The following is a 22,384-nucleotide window of genomic DNA, read 5'->3' on the forward strand; positions in this document are numbered from 1 at the left end:
TCAGAACATTCAGTTAAAGCAATGCTATAAAACAGAATAACTAACCATAGCTCCATCCATAGTTTGACATTTAAAATACTAATAAGTCACTATGTATTTTATGACTCATTTTCACATATACAATGTGAAATGTTTTTCTATGGCTGTGGACAGAAATTAATTATTTTCATTGTAGATGTACAATAATTATTTAATTTCATAAGGCAGTATTTTTTTTGGACTTCTTACTGGTTACTCTTGTGTGTTTAATTACTGGTAGAAATGATCTTGTGTATTTAAAAAATATATATGCATATTCCCCATCAATAGGATGCGTCACTCCACAGTTATCATTTCTGCTCACAAATTGTTTTGGGAGAGAGATGTTCTCAGCATTATGTTGACATTCTACTTAGGACTTATTTCTTTGACAGACTGTGTAGCAGTATACCTAATTTTTGTGTCATTTGACCTATTCCCAGACAATTGTGAGTTGGAGGTGACTTCAGGTATTTGTTGTGCTTCAAAAAGACATAGTTGTTTTTCTCGTAAAAGTTACTGATTTGTTGCGTGAGTGTGTTTAGAGCCTGCGAAGTGGTTTACAAGTTTGAGGAAAAAAATTTGAAACCCTAAATTTACTAGGTCTGCTCTCCTGTTGCATTTTAACTCCTATACAAGTTTTTCTGCAGCCTCATCGTGCAATATGTTTAAGTATCTTATGGAAACTTTTCTTCTGTCCTTAACCCTTTTCCTTGTGCCTTAGACTGTGTGCTGTAATGTGTGGGGAGCCCTGACAGCAACAGGATTTTTCCTGAACAGGCCAAGAAGTAAATGGCTTGAAGTAGGGAACAAGAAGGGGTTACTGAACACACTGACTAGCGTAGGGGAAGAATTTAGATGACGGTAATGGGAAAAAAAAAGGTGTTTAAAATACAACTTAAGTTCCAGTATCCTGAATCGGCAGGTTTTCAAATTCACGTGTTTTCCTGTTAAATTCAGAGGAGAGGTGGCAGAGCAAGGGGGGAAGTGCAATAGCGCTGATTAGTATGGATGTTTAACATTCAATGCTATGAACTTAAAAGTAGTTTGGAGTATTTTTACTTTTCGCACCAGTCTTTGCCATAATAAAATGGTTGATAACATGCACCCAAAAAAAGCCCCTTTAGTTTCAGTGAGATATGGATGCCCGCACTGCGTAAGAGAAGAGTCCCTGAGTCCAAGACAGGCTGTAAGCAGTGACATTCCAGGGTATGATGTTTGGTTCAGTACAGTTTTAAAAGCTTCTGTAACTTGGAAGATAAATCAGTAAAGGAAAAAAAAATGCATTTTTCCATCCACACAGATTCTGCTTTCGTATTTCCATGCATTATTGATAGAATGTAAAGCTTTCCTACAACATAGCTTCTACGGAGAAGGCTAATTTTTTAGAGGTGTTCTGCTTTCCCTTAACCAACATATGAATTAATTGACATACTTCTATAAAATCATATAGCTTTTTTCATATTATATACTATAAATGCCAGAAGTACAGGTACAACCACTGACCTTCAGCTATATAATGGCAAGATAAAATTTTTCAAAATCTTTGGGCCTGATATGTAAAGGGCATTGCTTTGTAGATCAGGAAAACTTCACTCAAGAGTGAAGACCAGAGTATTCCTCTGGTTAGTCCAATTCATAGGCTTTTTTTTTTTATTCCTTATTTTTAATCATGTAATACTTCTGTTCCAACTAAAAGTGATGACTCAAAACAAGATGCTCCCCTTTAAGCAACAAAAAGTACAAGGAAAGACAGATATGATAATCTGTCCCATTGGCAGCTGAGAGGAAAGAGGCAGTTTGTTCAAAACCTCTTTTTCCCTTGGACCATTCTGTCACTATTATTGAGGAGGCTTCTGGACCTTCTTGTGTGCTCTGGGATGAAATGTTCATGGTGTATTACAGAAACAAACCCTGCCTGCATTGCGTGACTGGTTTTAGTATAGGTGTTATAAAGCAAAAATGAAAACTACTGCAGTGTAGTTATGGTTCTCTTGCACAGTAGCAAAACCACAAAAATGGATATAACTTTTGCTCCTCTGAAACTGCTAACGTAGTGATGGTTGTATTGCTGTAGCTGATGGGTAAACTATGACAGGTGAATTAGTTAAATTCAAGTTAGAATTTGTGTCTTAAAGCTTTAGGAAAGTGTTGGTCACTGATTTGCAAACTAGTAAGAAAGTTTAATTTTAATAGCAAAAATATTATGAGATTGTTGGGGAGATGGGAGGATTTGTGGGGTTTTTTCTTTTTTTCCCTGAATGAGTATTGTAACAAGAACGAACTTGTTTTATAATGTTAAAGGATTTAATTTCAAATGGGAGGGTTTAAATCTTAAATATGTTTAGAATGTTGACCAGAGAAAATGACTATTAAGCAATACATTTTTTCATATTATTTTGTACTCTTACGTTGCTAAAACCAAGAGCTGACTGCATGAGCTTGACTGTTGCAGCGTGTTATGTCTCCTGTGCCGTTTCTAGTCAGTTTAGGGCTTCCAGACAGCATGTTTTACAAACCATAAACCGATGGTATTAACAGTATTCTTATACAAAAATAATTAATTAAATAAATAAATATACTTACATTGATGCCATGGGCCTTTTTTTCCTTTGGACATTCTGTCACTACTGTTGAGGAGACTTCTTATTAACTCAGATGTTTAAACTCTGTAGTTGACTTTAGCAAAGAAGCTGTTACCTTTTTTTAAACTTCAGGATATAGGGAAACAAAATGTGGTCATTTCTTGCGTGATGCATAGAAAATTAAAAGCTTTTTCAATGTTTAGCAATTCTGATAATTCTAATTCTCAGATGACTGATACATTAAACTTTGAGGAAGATTTAAGTCTGAAGCTTCAGCCAGTCGAAAAAGCCTGAGCCACTTAGGTTTTCACAAAGAGACTGCTAAAAGAAAGTGTCTCTCTTTTTTTCCTGTTGTTGTTTGAACCTTTAGAGAAACACTTAAAGGCTTTGAAATTTATCAGTAGAACTGTTGGGACTGTCAAACCACTTCTTTGCTTCTGTTGAATTTAAACTCTCGAGCAGAAGTGGGAGCTCTCACAAAACTCTACTGAAGGGAGCAAGAAGTGAGTTGAAATATGCGGTGTTTTTCACTTTAGCATTGCTCAAGCATTTTGTGAATGCTTCTCATTCTATTTAAATAGATTAAATATTCATGTTTGGTTTCATGGATTATTATTTATATTTTTTTGTGATAATACTTCCCAATGTGTTCATTTTCACACCTTCTGATTTGCTAGCCCTTATGCCGAAAAGAGAACCAGGAAAAAATTAGCCCAGAAGTCTTGTATTTATTTGCCTCCTTTTTACACTACATTACATTTTTGTGTAGATTACTTCTGTTTTCTTCTGTTTACTGGGGAAATTTCCTGGATTATTTTTGCATATATGATACTGAATCCTATAATAAGTTATAAGATTTATCCAGTTTCTCTTAGTATAATATTCAGCATTTCCCCTTCTATGAATAATGTACAAGACCACCACATCAGTAGGTGTATTTGTTTGCGCTGTACTACTGTGAGGCTCTTAATAGGACAGTCCAATTTTTGTGAGTAGTTTTTGTTCCCTATAGATTTATTTGCAGCCATTGCAGGCTGGATTATCATATAGTAGTGCCCATTGCAGTTGGCATTCACTGCAGTCTTGCAATACAAATAGGAGCAGGCTGTCATTTAACTTGGATTTCGTAGAGCTGAGAGATGATCTTCTGAACTTGGTGTAAGTCCTACTGTGACTCACCCAAGCGTGGTAACCTGTTTCTATAACACATATCTTTTATGCAGGAAACTCTTATTACTGTTTCTGGTAGTTCAGCTGATTCGGTGTTTTCAACAGCAGGAACCCTTGTGTGTTGATAGTTTTAGTTCCAAAATGTTTCACAGATGTTAAGAGTACCTAGAGATTATAAATGTTCAGTGCAAACTGGCAGAAACCCATGGAGATTTTGTAACACAGCAGAAAGGCAGTATGATAACTTCTGTCCTTGGTGGGTACTTCTCTGTGATGCCAGTCATCTTAGGGGTCGTGGGTACAACCTGGTAAGTGGTAATGCCTATGGTATATTTGAAAGTATATAGGATCATCAGAGTTTTTATTGAACAAAAAGTCCATTTAATTTTGTGACTTTGGCTGTGTGTCAAGGCTGAGGGGAAGTAAGCACCACCTAGTATAAGATGAGCAGTCTCTGCCCAGCTTCCTTTGCCATTTTTGTATTGTTGTGTCTGATATTTTTGTGGTTAAGAGTTCTGCAGACTTTTTAAGCCAAGAGCTAAACTGAGATTTGGAGTCTAGACCACTTTCTTGACTAGGTCAGTTAGACACTGGAACAATTTGCCAGTTCTTCATAGGATGTGCTCAAGAAAAGACAGGTGGAATATTTACTATTAAATAACCTCCTGTATTAGTGGGGACACTGAGACACAGCTGGTCTTTCTTAGAAACTTTTGGTTTAACCTATACCTAACTCATACCAGAAACTTCTCTCAGGAAAATAAGTGATTTTAGGAATGCTGAAGAATTATTTTTAAAAGATACTTTTAAATTTGCTATAGTTGCATATATATCACACATCTGCATTATTTCTTTTGCTGTCTGTCACTCTCATGCCTTTAAGAAAATAAAAATTTGAGTTCTGATTAGAGAATGTTGTTGTTGTAGACCTAATTGCCTTTTCAGCTGGTAATCAAGTAAATAAGCAATAGGGTTTGATCTTCATGCTTCTGGTTATAATTTAACAAATTCTGAGCATCTGCTGGTTTGATGGGTGGTAGCTGGAGGTATGCCTGTGGGTAAGTGATTTGAATACGTTAGTAATAGATTGGGAGCAGTACTGATTGAGAGCATAAGGAATGATGTACACTGTTTTGTTCCCTGTCAGGAATAATAGTAGCAGCGTAGAAACTTTTACAGTGATGAGTGTGAGTTAAAATTCTTTTCAAATAGTGAGTCCTTTAAGCTGACGAAGTAAGTACACGCAAAATGTCAGCTCTTCAGTCCTGTAGTTTTTAATGTCCACACTTTATAACTTTAATTTCCTATGCTCTGTTTAGAAGATAACACCTGAAATTTGAATGCAAAAGCATGTAGCCTGGTGTTAGTCAAGACCTATTACATGCTTTAGTTTCTGTGGTCTCCTATGCCAGTAAAGAACCTGAGAGCTATGCAGTCTGGCATGGTAGTAGACTGAGTATTGTTGTGATTACTTGTTTTTCAGTCCCTTATACGTCAGTTGGTAGAATGGAGTTTGCCTTGCCTCAGTTTGTCTTCTACTTATGCAGGCAGGTTACATAGATGACGTTTTGAACAATTTCATGTCTCAGAGCAGCATGTTTTAAGTTTAATAAGGGAGTCAAATTTAGACTGAAGACTAAATCCTTCCAATAGTTATGAAGAGTGTGTTAAAAGCAAAATCAGAGTGTTTACCTATAATGGTCTGTGTTTCATTTTGGCTTTTACAATTTTTATTTTTTTAAAATTTATTTTTTCCTCCCCTCTGTCATTCATTTTAGTAATAGTCCAGAACTGATGGACCAGATTAGATTGTTTGCTAACGTTTTCCTTCTGTATCCAGTTCAGTATTTTGCCTTGTTTATCTTGTTCTCTGATAATGAGGAGATTTGTGAGCATGGGAGTGATGAATGAAGAGCACTGGAGAAGGAGAACTTCCCCGATTATTTTCTTATTTTTTTTATTTATTTTTTTAAATTTCCTTTTATTGCTATGCAGAAGGCAAGCTGTATGGGGAAAGACAGCTGAAAGGCTTCTGTGGATCTGTTCTTTTCCCCTGATCCTTTCTGCTCTTCCCTGGGTACAGATGCTTATACTGGAGTGGAAAGGATTAATTTTCAGGCATGCTGCAGTTGAACATGCAGAAGAGAACAACTCTTGATCACCATTAAAAACAAAACAATTGAGGCCTCTGACAAGGCCCCCAGCACTTTGGCTATTTTAACTAAGAGTGTTTTATTGGGATAACTAGATATATTAACTACCCAATCTTGAGTATTTGGGACTGAATTGCTGTTGTTTCCTTTTGGAATTCTGAGAAATATGGTTTATATATATATTTTGAAGAGTTATAGAGAGATGAAAGATTAAAAAATAAGATAAACTCAGAATAATCTAGCATAAAAATGCCAGTGGAGCTCCATAAGGAGCAAACTCTTAAGAGTTTTCCTGTTCAGCACTGGTACTGGTGGTGTGGGTTGGTTTTTGTGTACCATGCTCATTCTGTTTCAGTGCTAATGGAAGATACCTCATGCTGTTGACTTCTTGTTCAATGCAGTGACTGTGGTAGTGACCATATAGCTGCCAAAGAGAAGGGAAAGATGTTATTTGCCTATGTGAAAGAAAAAAGGAAAAGCATCTGTATAGTTATTAACAACACTTACATTTGATGACTCAAAATAGTTTTTAATTGTATCCTTTTGTTTTGATTGTTTCATTATTTACATAGAAATATGTAAATATGCAGACATACATAGTCAACTTCGCCATTGCAGGATGTTACACTTTCATTAGGTGTTTATTTTCAAGAGATTGTTTTCTCTGTGGAAGAAATGAATAAACATAAACTCGTAGTATGCCAGTTTTATTCAGATGCATGTTGTTTGGATTAACATGGGATAAAAGAAAATGCCAAAGACCAGAATACTGTCCACTAAAGGAATGCACAGGGTGCTCTTCATCCTGTTTTTGAAGCAGCTTTAGTATCCTTAGATGTTCTGTATTTGAACCAAATTGTATTGTTAGAATTACAGCAAGACAGGTCACTAGACCCATGAGCTAACTGTAGTTAATGAGAAGCTTGAAAGTAGTAATTTACTATTTGCTGTTAGATCAGAGATGAACAAGTTTAAAATCTGTATTTTGCAAGTAAATTACACACACACATACCCCCCCCACCTCCCACGAAATTGTGGTGGAGTATTTGAAGTGCTTTTTCTTCCTGAATAAACTCCTGTACTATTACTTCTGTTGTATTTGCACTTGGAGATCAGGCATTTGCATTTAGAATGCTTAAAAAAAGCAAGACATTGACACCATGGAACATTAGATTATATTAAAAGAGTTTCCTGTTTTACGCCACAAATTCTGGATGCTATGGCTGAAGCAGTTTGGGCTTGGGATGTTTATTACAGGGATCCTGTATTTTAATGTGTAGTTCTTTAGTCCAGTTAAATGCATTTTGAAGCGTTTTTCTATTCAAAGTAAAATTGAGAAGAGTTTTGAAATAATGTAGCTGGATAAAGTGCAAAGTTGAGGCAGCTGTTCCTCCTGGGCACATGAGTCATAGGATCGGAGGGAAGTAGCACATTTACTTGCAGCCCAGTTGCTGAACTCTACCACATTGTTGAGTCATTAACTTCCCAGCATCGTTAACTTGGAACAAGAATGGAGTTGACCAGTATGCCCCCGGTCAAGCTCAGGCCTCAGAAATGACATGGAAAATGTAGGGGGCAGTTGAAGTTTTTAGACATTAAAACATTAAGCATACGAAGGATATTTTAATCCCATCTTTAAGAAAAAAAAAGAAACCCCAAACCAACAAAAAAACCAAACAAACCCCCCAAAAGAACCAAGCACAAAACATGTCCCTCCTCGCATCAAAAAACCCCAAACGCCACCCCCCCCAAAAAGCCCAAAGCAACCCTAAAGAGAAATGTCATTTAGGTATCATGAATAGTATGTTGAATGTATGGATCATAAGTGGTGGGGGAGGCAGTGATTCTTCTTGGTGCTTGCAGGAAGAAACACAAGCATAATGATGTACTGCATGCTGTCTTGTGTAAAGGGTTCAAAACTTCCATTGTTTGCAGTGTTCCCTCTGCTACTCAGTCTTCCAAGCACTTTCATTTCATTCTGCATTTCCTGACTTAACTGTGGAGATTTCTGCCCCCCATCCTTGAGCTTTATCTTTTAATTGGATGATTTGGGATGGTTTATAGAGCACATCTGTTGTAACAAGTGAAGGGTGTGAGGGCTGAAGGCTTTTCATGGCCAGCATCCTCTGGTCTTAGAAGCTCATGAGAAGACAGCTTTATACTGAACACTTATCTGAAAAGAAGATGCTGCTTGTATATAAATCAATGGAGCTGTAGGTAACAACTTCCCATGTCATCTTTCACTGAACTAATGATGCTTAGTGTACAGATTCTTTTGTATTTCTTGTGTTTGTGCCTGGACACACATGTATGGGGAAAAAAAAACACTTCACCTTCTAATATGTTCAGATTAATGTCTTGCTTGGTTTTAATTTTTCTGTTTGTCATTATCAGCCTAATTCTTGATTATAGTATTTTTGGTTGGTTTTTTTCTGAGGGCTTGTTGGCTTTTTAAAGTGATGTTGCCAAATATTTATGTTTATATTGGTTTGTTCCTTGAACTGTTTGTTGTAAATTTTACCTGATTTATTTAGTTTTTTCCAGACACCTCAGGAGCTGAACTTGCAACACAGAAACATCTTGAAGGAATTGTTTTATAAGCAGTTTTATGCTGGTTAGAAATGCTACATTCTTTGGAATTATGCTGAACTCTGGCTTTGTGGTAGAAAAAACAGAAGTTTGAGTATGAGAATATGAGAGGACGTCTCTTCTAAGTTTAAATATCCAAAGTGTTCTTCTGGGCCAAGACTGAGTGAAGTGTTAGTGCAGATATAATTTTATAACATTTCTGCAGTATAGCAAGTGAGCGGCATTTAGTTTCTTTACTGTGGGATGTTTTTTGAGGCTTGGACTCTCTGTTCATTACCTGAGAGATGCAAGATCTGGTACAGACTTTGCACCTGAGAGCTATTAGAAACTTGAACAAAATTTCTAAGTGACTTAAGATAAGCATTCAAACCTGCTTGTGCTACCAGCAAGGTAGTTCTGGGTGGCTGAAATACAACTGAGTCTCCAGAAAGGACCTGAGTGGTTTTTTTGTGCTTGTTATGAGTTACCAGTGGTTTATTTCACTTTAGAAGTGACTTTTTATGTGGGTTTTTTCCCCTATTTTTCTTTCTCTTTTTTATTTTTCTTCTATTGTACCAGCAGGGCAGAATTGTCTTCTGCCAGTATAGAGGCAGCACTGACCAATGTAAGAGCCATGTTGCTTCCTGATTGTACAGTTGGGTACAAGGCTAGCTAGGATGGAAGAAAGTGAACTTCCTTCAGCGAAACATCTAGCTAACCTTTTGAATACCTTACGGAAACCTGTTTTAAATGGGGGGGGGGGGGGGGGGGGAAATGCCTGCTAACTTAGATACTGGTAGCTTCTTTTAGACGTGTTTGTGAAGAGTGTAACAAGATAGGATTGCAGACACCTTGTCAAAATTCTTCAACAGCTTTTCAAAAAGTGTTAAAATTCTACTGTAGTGTGCAGTTCCAGAAAGGTTCGATAAGCAAGGAGTGCAAAGAACTGTAAAAGTGAGTGTCACTCATTCACCACAATATGCTGTTACATTGCTGCTTTTTGAGACAGTTTGGGGAGGTCTAGGCAAGTGAGGTGTCATAGTCAACCTGCTTGCTGCTGAAGAGGGTGTAACTCCTTACCAGTCCTGGAACAGCAATGCTTTCTTGCTTTGCCCAAGGGTTACTCTTTCTTCTTCCTGGCTGCTTTATTTCTGAACCTCGCTTCCTGTGCTTCGACTCCTAGAAACGAATAGGCAAATGAATTCTTCAGGTTCTCATTCACCCTGTCACGTCTTTTGTATATAGTGCACCTTCAAGTGCTTTCTTTTGCCATGTTTGGGATGCTCAACATTTTTGCTTGTGTAATGTTTGGTTTGTTAGACTTTAAAAGTAGATCTCCGCAACAAAGGCGTTTATCTTCGAATTTTGATACTCTGCTAGCTTTTGAGAGAATACTTATGGCACAGTACTTAAACCAGACTTTGTTAGTGTGTTTTGTTAATACTGTGCAACAGCCCTTTTTAATGGGTTTACATAAGTTGTCCTTGTAAATTATATTTAACATGCATATAACAGACAAGGCCTTTGAAATACTTTGCAAGGCACTTTTTTTTTTTTTTTTTTGTCTGTCATTTCAAAGTTCTGACCATACTGTGCTAGGCATTTTAAAGTATTGTTTTGCCACAGAAAAATAACTTTGATTAAAAAAAAATAAAATACTTCTCTATGCTTTTGCAGAGAGAGGAGATATGGTAGGCTTCAACTGACCAATTTTAAACTGAGAATTTTACCTATTATGTAAGCTAAAACTAGTTGTTTAGGTCAGGACATTTTCCAGGACATTTCCTGGGGAGGTTTGATACATAATTAGCTGTTCTTTTAAGTCAGGGGACAAAACAGATACTTTCTTGAGGTTTCTTTCAGCTTTTCTTCTTTAAGAATGTTTTATTATTTGGTATCTGTTACTGACCGTGTGGTAAAAGGAATAACACAAATGGAATAGGTTTTTGAATGCCACTGATCAGTGGAGTATTGGAGTGTGATCTGAAGAAAAATATAAACTTGGTATGATTTCATATTGTAAATCTGAAGATGATGATTATGTTGTCATAGGGCAAAGTTAGTTATTACTTGCAGTGCATGTAAACAATAATGTCCTTGAGGAATTTGTGGTAGGTGGGTAGATGAGACATTTCAAATTTTGTTCCTACTTTACTGAAGGACTCTGGAAATTACTCTTGGACTCTGCTAATACTTAGTATTTCAACCTTTTTACTGTCCTTTAAATAGTAGGCTACACAACTTTGTTAAAAAGACTTGCAGAGGAATGTTTGGTATTGCATTTTGCTGCTGAGATATTTTATTTTTTTTTAAAGAAAGTGTAGAGACATGTATTCATGGGACTGTGAAGCATTTAGCTTGGACTGGTGGGCAGCAACTTCGTAAGCCCAGCTTGAAACCCAGTTGAATCAGATCTAACAACCTGTCTTACCTAGTTTAGGTGCATTGGATTCTTTGCAGTTTGTTGTGTGAATTGTTGGAGAAGGCCTTAAATTGAAACGCTATCAGTGCTTTTGTGTCAGAGCCCATGATACGTTTTTTAAGAGTAAGGAGCAACTTTTCTGTGTGTTTTCCTCATTTTCTTCTCTTAGTCTTGTGTATTTGTGCTCTTCTCTGGCATTACTGTCAACAAAACACTTGAGTGTCTTTGTATATTTAAAACATAAAAAGTGCTTCAGCCATAGAGCTTTAAAAGAATGCTTTACTGTAGCCACTGAAAAAAAATAATAAATCAGGATACTGCTACTTCATTGGGATGCGTCAGCATATCTTTTGAGTGTGGAAAGCTGCCAGAAGGGCATTGCACTAGTACACTGTGCTGTGCATAAAGTTTACCCTCCATTTCATTTCAAGTTGAGGTCAGGATGATGAAGTCCTTTATGAACTTGTGGCTCACTGAGGCATCCTTTTCAGCAGCTTAACAGAAATCTTGAAATGATATGCAACACTTAAATTGTTCATGGTGAAAATGAGGAGTCCAAAACCAGAATACTTGTATATTTTCCAAACAAACCCCCCTATAGTAGTAGTAATAATAAAATCTACTAATAACATTTTTCTAATTGCACTAGAATTCTTCCCACTGAGTGTATGGGTATAGAACAGTTGATGAAGTAGAGGACACTGACTGCACTTGCAGAATGTTTAATTTCAGATTTTGGTTCACTTAAAAATCTCTTTCTTGAGTGTTTTTGAATATTTCTCGTTGCCAAGTTCTCTACAGGTCCATGTGCATTTGACATGCTCCACTTCTTTGTGGCAACTGTAAGGTTCTTGTTTTATATCCCCTTAGCAAGATCATAAATTAAGGATGATCTATAAATATCACATTTGCAGCACATATGAAATCAGTGAGGTGACTTCTGATTTAGAAAGTAAAATGGCTGTCTTCAGAAGCTAGTGTATGGCATATACAGAACTTTCAAAAGGCTATTGAGGGTCTCATTAACACAGCCTAATTAACCTCCTTCCTATACAAGGTGAAGTGTTCTATGCTCTAAGCAAATGATGAAAAGTCTAAGGGAAATACAGAATTGGATCAATTTTCTTTTAGTGATAAATAATCCTTCTAGTCTGGTTGGATGAAAGTAAACGTGTGGGCTATGGATTTGCTTTGGTTGTGTGCCAGGACTCAGCTCAGAATGAATTCTTCAGCAGAGTTAGAAACCTTTGAAAATTGCTTTATAATGGAAATGGTGACAGACCATAAACTACAGTAGTATAAATGCATTGATTTAACATATGGACAGTTGACCTAAGTTGCCAAATACCTGAAACAGTGTGTGCTGAATGTATAGGGAGGAGGCTTCTCTGTAGTTTTAACTAATTAATGACACGATACATATTATGTTAATGTTTCTCAAACATATGACCCCTGACAATATTGGACAGGTATCATTCAAGTGCTAAGATATATTTCTACTGTAGTGATGATGCGCTCCCACTCTTAATTGCTATACTGGAAGGTGACCAAGAAGCATTTAAGATGATGCGTTTGATCACCAATGCAATTACAGTGCCACTGAAGCAGATAAGTTTTCTTACTACGAAGTCATAGGAACTCTGAGTCATAAAGAATCATTCCCAGGTATGCTGGAAAAATTTGTTCCCAATAAAAGTGCAGAATCTGGGATTTCACAAACTTAATTAGCATCTGTGGTTTTAATATCTTAATATAGCATGCATGCATGCATTAGGTATTTAAAAGCATTTTTTCTCCAAGCTCCTTATTCTTCCATCCCCAAAAGAAAACTGAACAAAAATTATTTTCAAGAATGACTGTTATTCTGGTGGTGTTTTTCAAGCACTGAAATACATACCTGTACTAGAATCTTTACTTATTTTCACTCTGGTGCGGCTGTATGATTCTTGCTATTGGTGAGCATCTGCATTAATAATTCCATGTCACTATTATCTTAAAAAGTGTGTGAGACATCCTAATATAGATGCGACTGGGCATTTTCTGTTGCCCTTTGGCATGTGTGTGGAGGTAAGCTAGTATTAGTTTTTAGAGTTTGTGGGTGTTTTTTTTGGTGTTTTTTTTGTTTTGTTTTTTTTTCTTTCCTCCTAAAAATGGGATGGGGAAGCTAGAAAGTGCCTGCTTGACAGTCTGCTGGAAAATGTAGAATTCTTTTACAAAGTGTTTACTAGGTGTGCCTACCTATTACGGAGACTGAGTGTTCTGAGATCAGACTAATTTCTCTATACTACTTTTTAACTCTCTTTGCACAAAATTTCCACATGCAGTTTGTTCTTGAACCTTCAGATTGAGATTGTCTTTTTTAGATTCCGGCTATTCTGACCAACTGCTGTACATCAGAGTGGGGAAAGAAAAGCAAACTTCCAGTGAAGACAGAGTAGAATGTGTATTGATTTGGATGGTACGTCGCAATGGTATACTGCCAAATGGCAAGAAAGGAAAGGAATAATTAGTAGTGTAGAGCATAAATTTGAGTAAATAACTTTAAGTGCTTTTAGTGGAGTCGATAAGACCACACCTTTGTAAGAATGTAGTGGAATTACCTTATGAAAATGGAATCGGGCAAGCAATCTTTTCAGTTCTATTAATCAGTTATATAACATACTTCATTATGTATTGATATTTTTGATATTTAAGGCCTCTGGCTGGCTTTAACTCTGCATTATGCACCTTTAACCAGAGATGCAGATGTTGATCTCACTGAAGTGAGCACCTTATGGTAGTCTGCATGTGCATCTGTCTGAAGGCTCAGTTTCTTTTGCTGTGGAAATTTGTAGGCACTGCAATGCAAGTAAGGGGTGTGGTTTTTATTTTTATTCTTACATGTCATTTATTTATTGCTTAAAGTATAATTAACTTCCAGGATTTCCCATTTCTGTAAATTTCTTCCTCTTTCAAAGTCACTGTGTCGTTGCCATGACTTTCATGGATGTGTTGTTAAGTGAGTGTTTTTGTTTGTTTTGTTTTTCTTTTGGCAGTGGAAGCTCTTCTAATGTCTGCACTTGTTTCAGACTGAGCCTAGTGGAACTGTTGCATGCAATGTTTTCGTAGCCTCTGGGGTTTTCCGGCTGGCTTGGAGTATCTTCTGCCTCTAAATTGCACTGCCACTTGACCTTCTGAGTTATGCTTCACCTTGTGCCTTCCAATCTACATAATAATTTTTTGTCACCCTTGAGTTAAATGGTTTCTTTTTGACAGGTGGAAGTACCTTCAAATAGGGTTTAACTTTATATTCTGTCTCAGTGACAATACCATTCTATTTGGCTTGATTTATGCATAAATATGAATGTCGTTCTGAATACCAGCTTAAATTAGGTACAAATGAAGATTGTAGATTATCAGTATAAAACTTGCTTTCTAGGTATATTGTACACATAAAACGTATACTGTAGTAATTCTGGATTAGGTGCTGTTAAGCATGAAGCTGAATTTTGAGGGAAACCTGGGAATTACCTTAATAAAGTCGAGTTAAAGACTGTGGTGATTTGGTATCTGTTTCAGAAGCATGTTGAATATCCCCAACCAAACTGTGACAGAAAGGTGTAGAAATGTTGGGTGTCAGCCTAAAGACTTGTAGTCTAAGACATACAGTTCTCATTGCCAGGACTGACTTTGAATTCTAGCTTCACTGTGCCTTATTCATCTTTACACTCATGACTTTACTGCATATTCCTAGAAATCAGAACTGTATTGCTTTCCCTAGAAGTCACCTGCTTGAAGCAGAGTTGGCTGCTGTGACCTTCTCTGTCCTATGAAGTGGCAACTGAGCTGTATCGTGGCCAGGACTGTTTGATGTTTTAGAACTTTTGCATGTTTCAAATAAAATTACCTCTAGAAATAACAGATATTACGAATGTATAATACATTTGAAAACGCTACTAGGAGCAAAGATATTTTGTATTTTGGTGTTCCTGCCTAGCAGTATGAGCTTTGGTGAATGTTGGAGTTGGTAGGAAATAATCAATGTAAACCAGTGATGTGGTTCACAGAGAAGATGGAAATAATGCAGCTTTGGTCAGTGTTAAGAGTCAGATGAGAGAGCCCTTGTTTGCTGTAAAGAGAAGAGCCTAGCAATGAGAGAAGGGATTTGCAGGGTAACAGAGCTGTGAAACATATTTTACTTGACAGGCATTGACATGACTCTCAGATAACGCCTAATAAGTTTGACATGTAAACTGTTTAATGCATTTTTGTTGTAAAGCTTTTGCTCTAATTAAATATTGCACTTTCAAAGAGGGGCCAATTGGTTGATCAACACTATTACTCTGTTTCTAATGAAAATGCCATTTTCTTAGTTGTAGTGTTGTGCTGATGGATCTGCATTGACATAAGTAACTGTGTAAAAGAAACTAAGAAAAAAAACGCTCTGAAAGTTTGCATCCTCATCTTACATAGCAGTATGAGACTGACTTGGATGTCTTGAAAAAGCATATAAAGGGATCGAAGAGAAAGTGATCCTTGAAACTCTTAACAGAGAGCTGAAGTTACGTCGCTCACAGGGTCACTTGTCCAATAGCACTGTCCTTTCAGAAAATCTGTTTTTTTGTGTGTTATGAGTAAATGGCAGCCTCTTTTCTTTTTTCACATAGCTGTATGTTTTGTGTGTGTGTGTGTGTTTTCCATTGTTGGTGTGCTGATAAGTAAATATATCATATGAGGCTTTGGACTGATATTTTAGATATGATTGAGATGGTTGATTATACCACTGAAAACATTTGTCATTGCCCGTTCCAATGTCATCAATATGAACCATCTGAACTCTGCCTTTCTTTTTCTTTGCTGCCCCTGGGGTTTAATGGCTTTGCAGAGAAGCTCCTGCCTGGCATATTGAGCTGCTCCAGAAGGTCTAACCCATAAGCAGTGAGTACTGAGCTGCAGCACACTAATGCTGTAGGTGTTGACTCACCATGCTGTTTTTAATTGCAGTTCTTTTGAAGGTAGATAATTTGTGCAACTGTCAACATAGATACTGAATTTTTGGGTATATACCAATTTGATGATGTATTTGTATGGCTACAAATGTTGTTCTGCTTTTCTTTTCCTGGGAATTAACTTTTTCTCCTGTGCACATACTGTTTGCATTTAAAACTAGCTTTCATGTGTCTGTGGCTCTTGCTATAGCTGGCAAATGCTTATGTCTCTCATCTGCAGTCAACTGTGTTCTAGAATTCCTGAGCCTGATGTAAACCAGCTCTCAAATTTGCATGAATTGAAAAGCATCTGTAATGTTTCGATATGATTAATACTAAGATATGATTGACCAAGTCTGTATTTGCTTAGTTACTGGAAAGTCATTCAAAATATCCATTCGCAAACTTGTGGGGTGGGGGGGAGACTTCTTTAATTCTGGTAGGTGTGTTCATTTGTGATGTAATTGCTTTGAAAAAAACGTCAAAACTTTTGTCTGGAGATAATAAAGTTTTGATTTTTATAATTTGTATATTGTAAGATGCAGAACTCATCTCAAAATTCCATCCACGTTTGACTGGAAATAGAAAACAACTCTTATGGTAGTCTCAATTGATTTTGTGTATGCATATTTCAAAAGATAAAGTTGCAATTAATTTGGCTAAATGATATGCTTCAGCTAAGGCTGCCCTGAGGAGACAAAAAAGGTCTTGTGGGCATGGACAGTTTTGGTACAATCTTCCCTGTCAATATGTACTTTCAGACTTGCTCAGGATGGTGTTAATACTCATACATAACAGAGCTGATTTAGGAATGCTGAACAAATCAAATATTGGTCAGTGTGCACAGAAACTGGGTTGCTTTTACTGAAAGAAATCTCAGAGAGCTTGTGAGAACATTCTGCAGCTCACTTTGTTAAGGAGATGTGATGTTAGAAGAGAACTTTCCATAAATGGGAGAACCTTTTTCTCCCATAGTATATTGCTTTGGGTAGTTTCATGGTAGCCCTAGAGAAAAGGCCTATCGCCCTAAATTTTTTTTTTTTTTTTTTTTTTGTGAGCCTGCTGATTTTGTGAGGGAGAACACTTGTGGCATAATTGCACAAACACTTTGGAGATATCTGGGAGGCTTAAGATATTCCTGTTGTTCTCCAGCTGTTTTTCTGTCAGCTGAAGGTTGCTGCCCTCAAAGTTGAGCTACACTAATGGATCATATGAACTGTCCTAGTCCATGTCAGTGCAAAGTCAGCCAAGTTATTTTAAATTACTGCTGGACTCAGCTGAGGGTAGTAATGAACAGCTTGAGGTAATAACTTCTTAAGCCATTCCAGCTAGACTTCCAAGAGCACATCTGTCTGTGTCTTTATAAGTGCAATACTTTAATCTCTCTATTGCTGTACCGTATTCAGGATTTGTCAGGACTGCAGAGCGGTTGCCAAGGGGAGTCTAATATTCAAGTCAATGTATTGGCTCTTCTTGTCTGTCATTGTTATCATATTGTGATAGATCCAAATGATAAGTGTGTAACAAATACATAGAATGGTAAAGTAAGCTTATTTTCTTATATAAGGTAAATGTGTGGAAGTCATGTTTTGGAAGCTCTTTAAATTGGAAAGAGATTGCCATATGAAGTCTCTTTTCTCTGTCCCTATTCTTAGTTCAGCCACTTCTAGCCACTTACCTTTGATTCCTAGCCATTTAAGTTCTTACCCTCTCTGTACCCTTGCTTCATTCCCAAAAAAACTTCCATGTATTGATTAGAAGTATAATGAATTTTTTAGCTCTATTTTTTTTTTTTTATTTTTGCCCCAGGTCCAGCAAGACTATGAATCTCTGTTCCAAATGCTTTGCTGGTAAGTGCAGTAAAAGGTTTTGTGTTTTTGTTAGATTATTGAAACCACATTGTTGGCATCTCCTTTAGGATTTGTGCATGGGTTTCTCTTCCTTCAGTGTGTATATGTAATCAGATTTTCCTCACTTTGGTGCTTCATTTGTTTACTAATCAAAAACGTCTTGTGTAAATGCACCAATTGAACCTTGTTCTTGTTCTGGAATACCCTTGAAGTACAGAGCTCTGCTGTCAGCACAGCTCCTGTGCAGATGGTCTGGCTTTCAGAATGCATAAGTCTGAATTGTAATTTGGAGTTCTGTAGGATTTATTTTGTGATAAACTCTGAAATATATTATGGATAAAAAATGAAAAATTGTTATAGAACATCCCTTGTTCCATTTCTTTTTAACTTGCAGCCCTTGAACATTAAATCAGCTGTAGTTCATCAGTAGGCTAATTCTAATTGCTACATATTATTTTCTTATTGCAAGGTGATTGCTACTGTTTAAAATGTTAGGAATAGCTATGGACCTTTTCCTGTTAGCATCTTCTATCTTTGAATTTCTGAAAATTTTTGTTTGTATTAGTATTGTATACTTATTTTTAATTGTAATTAAAGTGCTGTCGTAGATCCATAGATCATGATTGTTATTTTATCTTGGGGGAAACAGGTGCAATAGTAAAAAAATCAGGTTTTTTTAAGACTTTAAAGATTTTTCTGCGTGTTTTTTTTTTTTTTTTTTTTTACAAAAATAAATTTTGACTTAGATTTCAGATCTTGGGTTCAGCATGACTTCATTAAACAAACACATGGGAAATAAAGATTGTCAAAGGCTGTTCAGAAAAATGATGCATGTATTTCTCTGGCTGTTTTCCAAAACAATGGATTACTGGAAAAGGGTATACTGAAGAAAGTTCAAGTCCTTTCTTGTACTCTTTCCTTACTGATCACAGAAACAAGATACTAGGTTTTTGATTTGACTCAGTACAGCTGTTATGTTCGTATCAGCACTGTAAACAACTTCTGTGTACCTCAGAAATGTGGTTTTTCTGATCCTGAGATATCAGAATGGCCCATCCCTCATATTCTGAATTTAACAGAGTACCCAAAACTTCACTGCCAGTAGATGAGGCATTAAGCAAAGCATCTTTTATTTTGGTTTTACTGGGCATTCTTCGTTGCTTTGTTTGTTTTTAACATGAAGAAAAATTCTTGGCTGCTATTCTGTAATTCTCCTGACATGCCATTACCTCTGATCAAGTTCATTTTTTCTATTGTACAAAATGATATCTAAATATTTATGGGATTTTGGGCGTGGGGGTGGGGTAGGGAAGCTTGATTATTTAAAATTCTCAAGAATTTCCTTGCAGCCTGTTTATTTCAATGAAATAAGACTTTTGAAGAGTTTGAGTAACTTAAAAAGCTGCTGCTAGTTGGAACAAAACCAAGTATTGTAGGAAAAGGCAAATTTAATTTATGTTTTTTTAGATCTTAACTATGGTTCCTTTAACAAGTAGCACTCAAATAACCAGTTCTGTTTGAGTAGTAACTCAAAACCTCTCAATGTCATCGTTCCAACATAAGTATCTTTTTTCTTTTTTTTCCTTTTTTTTTGTGTGTGATATTACTCAAATATTTTTGTATATTTTTTTTATACTGGGCTTGCAGCCACAGTATTGAAATAGAAATATTTAGACTCTTGTTTCTGTAAATTTAAGCCCCACAGATAGCAAGATTTTAGGAAAGTAAGCTGTTGAAAGATGCTTTTCACTATTCCAGGCACTCCCAAAATACGATATGAAGGAATTTCCTCTTGTTTCTCTTTTAATATGGCAAGTTATTAATTCAAATGTATTGAAACAGATTTGTATGCAAGGGAAAATTGGGAATTATTATTTCTCTTGACCATCGTTTCCTTTCTCTTTTATTTTAGAAAAAAGAAATCCACACAACGAAAAAGGTTAGTGACTTTGTTAAATGACTGGTTTGATTATTTTTTTTTTTTCAGAGGGAAGGGATAGAATCTAGTCTTCTGTTGGTTTGTTTTTGTTTTTTTTTTAAAATTCATTTCAGACCCACAGCAGCAAAGCCCCTTACATTTGTGCAAGCATTACCTTTTTATATAGATCAAGGGAGAAGGGCAATAAGTCGGCAATAGATGAAAACGTTGTTGGGTTTACATTGCAATATGAGTTATGTGGAACCTTCCCATCTTTACTGTTTTTCCAGACTTTGAACTATGTACAATTTTGTAAATACGTGATCATGAGCTCTTCCTTGCTTCTGCCCTTCCTCTCTTTCCCATTCCCTGGGAGAAACGGTCATAGTTTGATGTCTGTGATGTTAATTAGCACAGAAACAAAACAAAGGGCAATGGTCAGGGGCTGTCAGTTTGCCACCCTGTTTGACCAAATGCTTGTGGTTTCTAAATTTATTGTCAAGATAAATTCACTGAATTTTCACTCCCATTGTTGAAAGATGAAACAAACAGCAAAAGCAACCAGATTATGTAGCAGGGAGACTGGAATTCCTTGTTTTGACTATCTTTGTACTTTTTCTACAGAAATACTTTTCACAGGTTATAATAGAGACTAAGTTGTTCAGCTTTCTACGGTAAGAATGAGCTGAATACTGCACAGATACATGCAACCCTTTGCCTAGAAAAGCCCAATAATTCGACCTAGATCTAGGAGGTTCACTGAGCTCTTCTCTACAGCCACAAATCTGTTCATTTGCTGCAGAATAGTTCTTGGCTTGCACATGAAGGTTGATAAATACTGGAGAGGAACTTGAAGTTAGCAGTCGTCTTCGGCCTGCTTTGCCTCCCCTTTGCCCCATCTGCCTATTCCAAGAAGGAATACCCACTTTGTTTCATTTAAGACCTGTAGAATCAGTGAACTCTGAAAAGTTCAAGAGCCTCTCTGAAATAATTCCAAGTTAATTGTACTTCACAACATTGTCTCCAGTGCTGACCATGTGCTATCAATGCCTCAGTCTCCTGATACAGTACAACTATAATCCTACATATTAAATTGCTTCAAATAAATTTTCTCTTCAGATAGTTAAGGCATAGTTGCTTCAGACTTCCTGCACATCCAGAATACAAATGCAATAAAGTGTCGGTATTTTTTAAAAAAATCAGAGCATAGGCTGGTAAATGCAAAAAGGCAAATTACAGCCAGAGTATCTCCCTTGGTGACACCACATCTTTTGCTAATACTGCAGCCTCTCTTTCAATATGGTGAACTGTGAAATCTGAATGATTAAAATGCAGGACAGTGATAAGTGAAATTTTTCAGAAGTACTCTTTATTAATCTGTCTTTGCTGCTGTTAGGTTTGTGGAAGCTTTAATATCATCTTCAGGTAGGGACATTGAGTACTTTGAAAAGCCACTTTTACAAAGTAGGCTCTTTCAGGCAGGAATTCTACATTCACAGAAACAACAGTTGGTACTTCAAAAACTCAATTTTAATTGGAACCTTTGTGAACAGTCACAGAACAAACTAATACAGAGTAAGAACAATTACTTAAATACAGAAAATAGTAAAACTAGACTTTCTATTTAAATCACCCAAAAAATTCTGTCTGCCTTTAATCCGTTTGATTCTTAGACTAGAAAGTTTAATTTGTGTTACGGTGCTATCAGCATTGGAAAGAGAGGTGCGGGAAGTGGATTTCAGCTTGTGTGATAGTATGTGAAGCTGAAGGTAAGTGCCGTACTAGATGGTTTGGTGGAGAGGTGCACTTGGAAAACTGGAAAAAGACAAAATGCGTATTCATGGTTTTGTGAATCAATTTTATAGCCCTTCTGTCTGAAGGTGTAATTGAAACTTCTAGAGGTAGATGTCCATTTCTTTTCTTAATCCAGATATGCAATGTTAACGATCATGTTCTGTGAAGTGCTAGATTAGCATCACTTGAGAAAATACTTAAACCATTTAACCCAAGAATTCTCTGAGTTTTAGGGGCCTTGACTTTTAGTTTATTTTTATTTTTAGTTTGAAATCAAACACATTTTTTTTACGTACTGGTATCTTGATGAGTAAAAAATATGGATTTTTTTAATCTTCATCTATCAAGTAGGAGCTGGAACCATGTATGTATTTTCAATATTTACACTCAGCTCTATGCCAGATTATGAAATTTTAGAACTTCAATAGTATCTTTTATTCTCCTGAATTTGAAAGATCTCATAAGAGGGAGAAAAATAGACAGTCTTCTACATAACATCTGATTATAGAATTACTCGCTATTCTTTGTTTCTTGAATTCACTCAGATGTCTGACTGTAGAGTTATTTCATGTTTTTGTGCATCTTAACGCTTCTGCTTTGTTGAGCAGACCTTTATTCTGTCATGCCTAAGCCATGCACAGTTTTTGGAATTCACAGAATTGGGGGTTTTATGTGACTCAGAGTCACTTGAATAACTCAATTTCCCCTTCTCTCAGGCTTTGTAAATCCTAGGAGCTATTTAGAATGCTGACTTCAGTGGCAGTAATAAAACCTACTGTAAGCATGAGGTGGCAAAAATCAGCATTCCTGCCTGAATAGATTTTGCTGTTAATCAACTGTTAACTTGATCTTCAGGCAAGCTTTCAGCTTGCTTACTGGAAACCTTTTCAACAGGTCCATCTTGCATGTTGCTAGTTCATATTCTGTTGTCTTTGCTGT

At 36.4% G+C, this 22,384-nt stretch overlaps 1 protein-coding gene across 4 annotated transcripts in view; it reads left to right on the forward strand.

Moving 5' to 3' along the window:
- Positions 1–22,384, forward strand: part of ZFAND3 (zinc finger AN1-type containing 3) — a 145,678-nt gene that overhangs the window by 17,378 nt on the left and 105,916 nt on the right. For 3 of the 4 annotated variants that reach the window (XM_037405156.1, XM_037405153.1, XM_037405155.1), the window contains exons 2-3: positions 17,693–17,733; positions 19,646–19,672. In XM_037405156.1, coding sequence (XP_037261053.1) covers positions 17,693–17,733; positions 19,646–19,672 — 68 coding nt within the window. Of the gene's footprint in view, positions 1–15,780; positions 15,834–17,692; positions 17,734–19,645; positions 19,673–22,384 lie in introns of all 4 variants that reach the window. The other variant, XM_037405154.1, reaches the window with a different exon arrangement.

Source organism: Falco rusticolus, chromosome 12 (assembly GCF_015220075.1).
Source record: "Falco rusticolus isolate bFalRus1 chromosome 12, bFalRus1.pri, whole genome shotgun sequence".
Taxonomy (NCBI): Eukaryota; Metazoa; Chordata; class Aves; order Falconiformes; family Falconidae; genus Falco; species Falco rusticolus.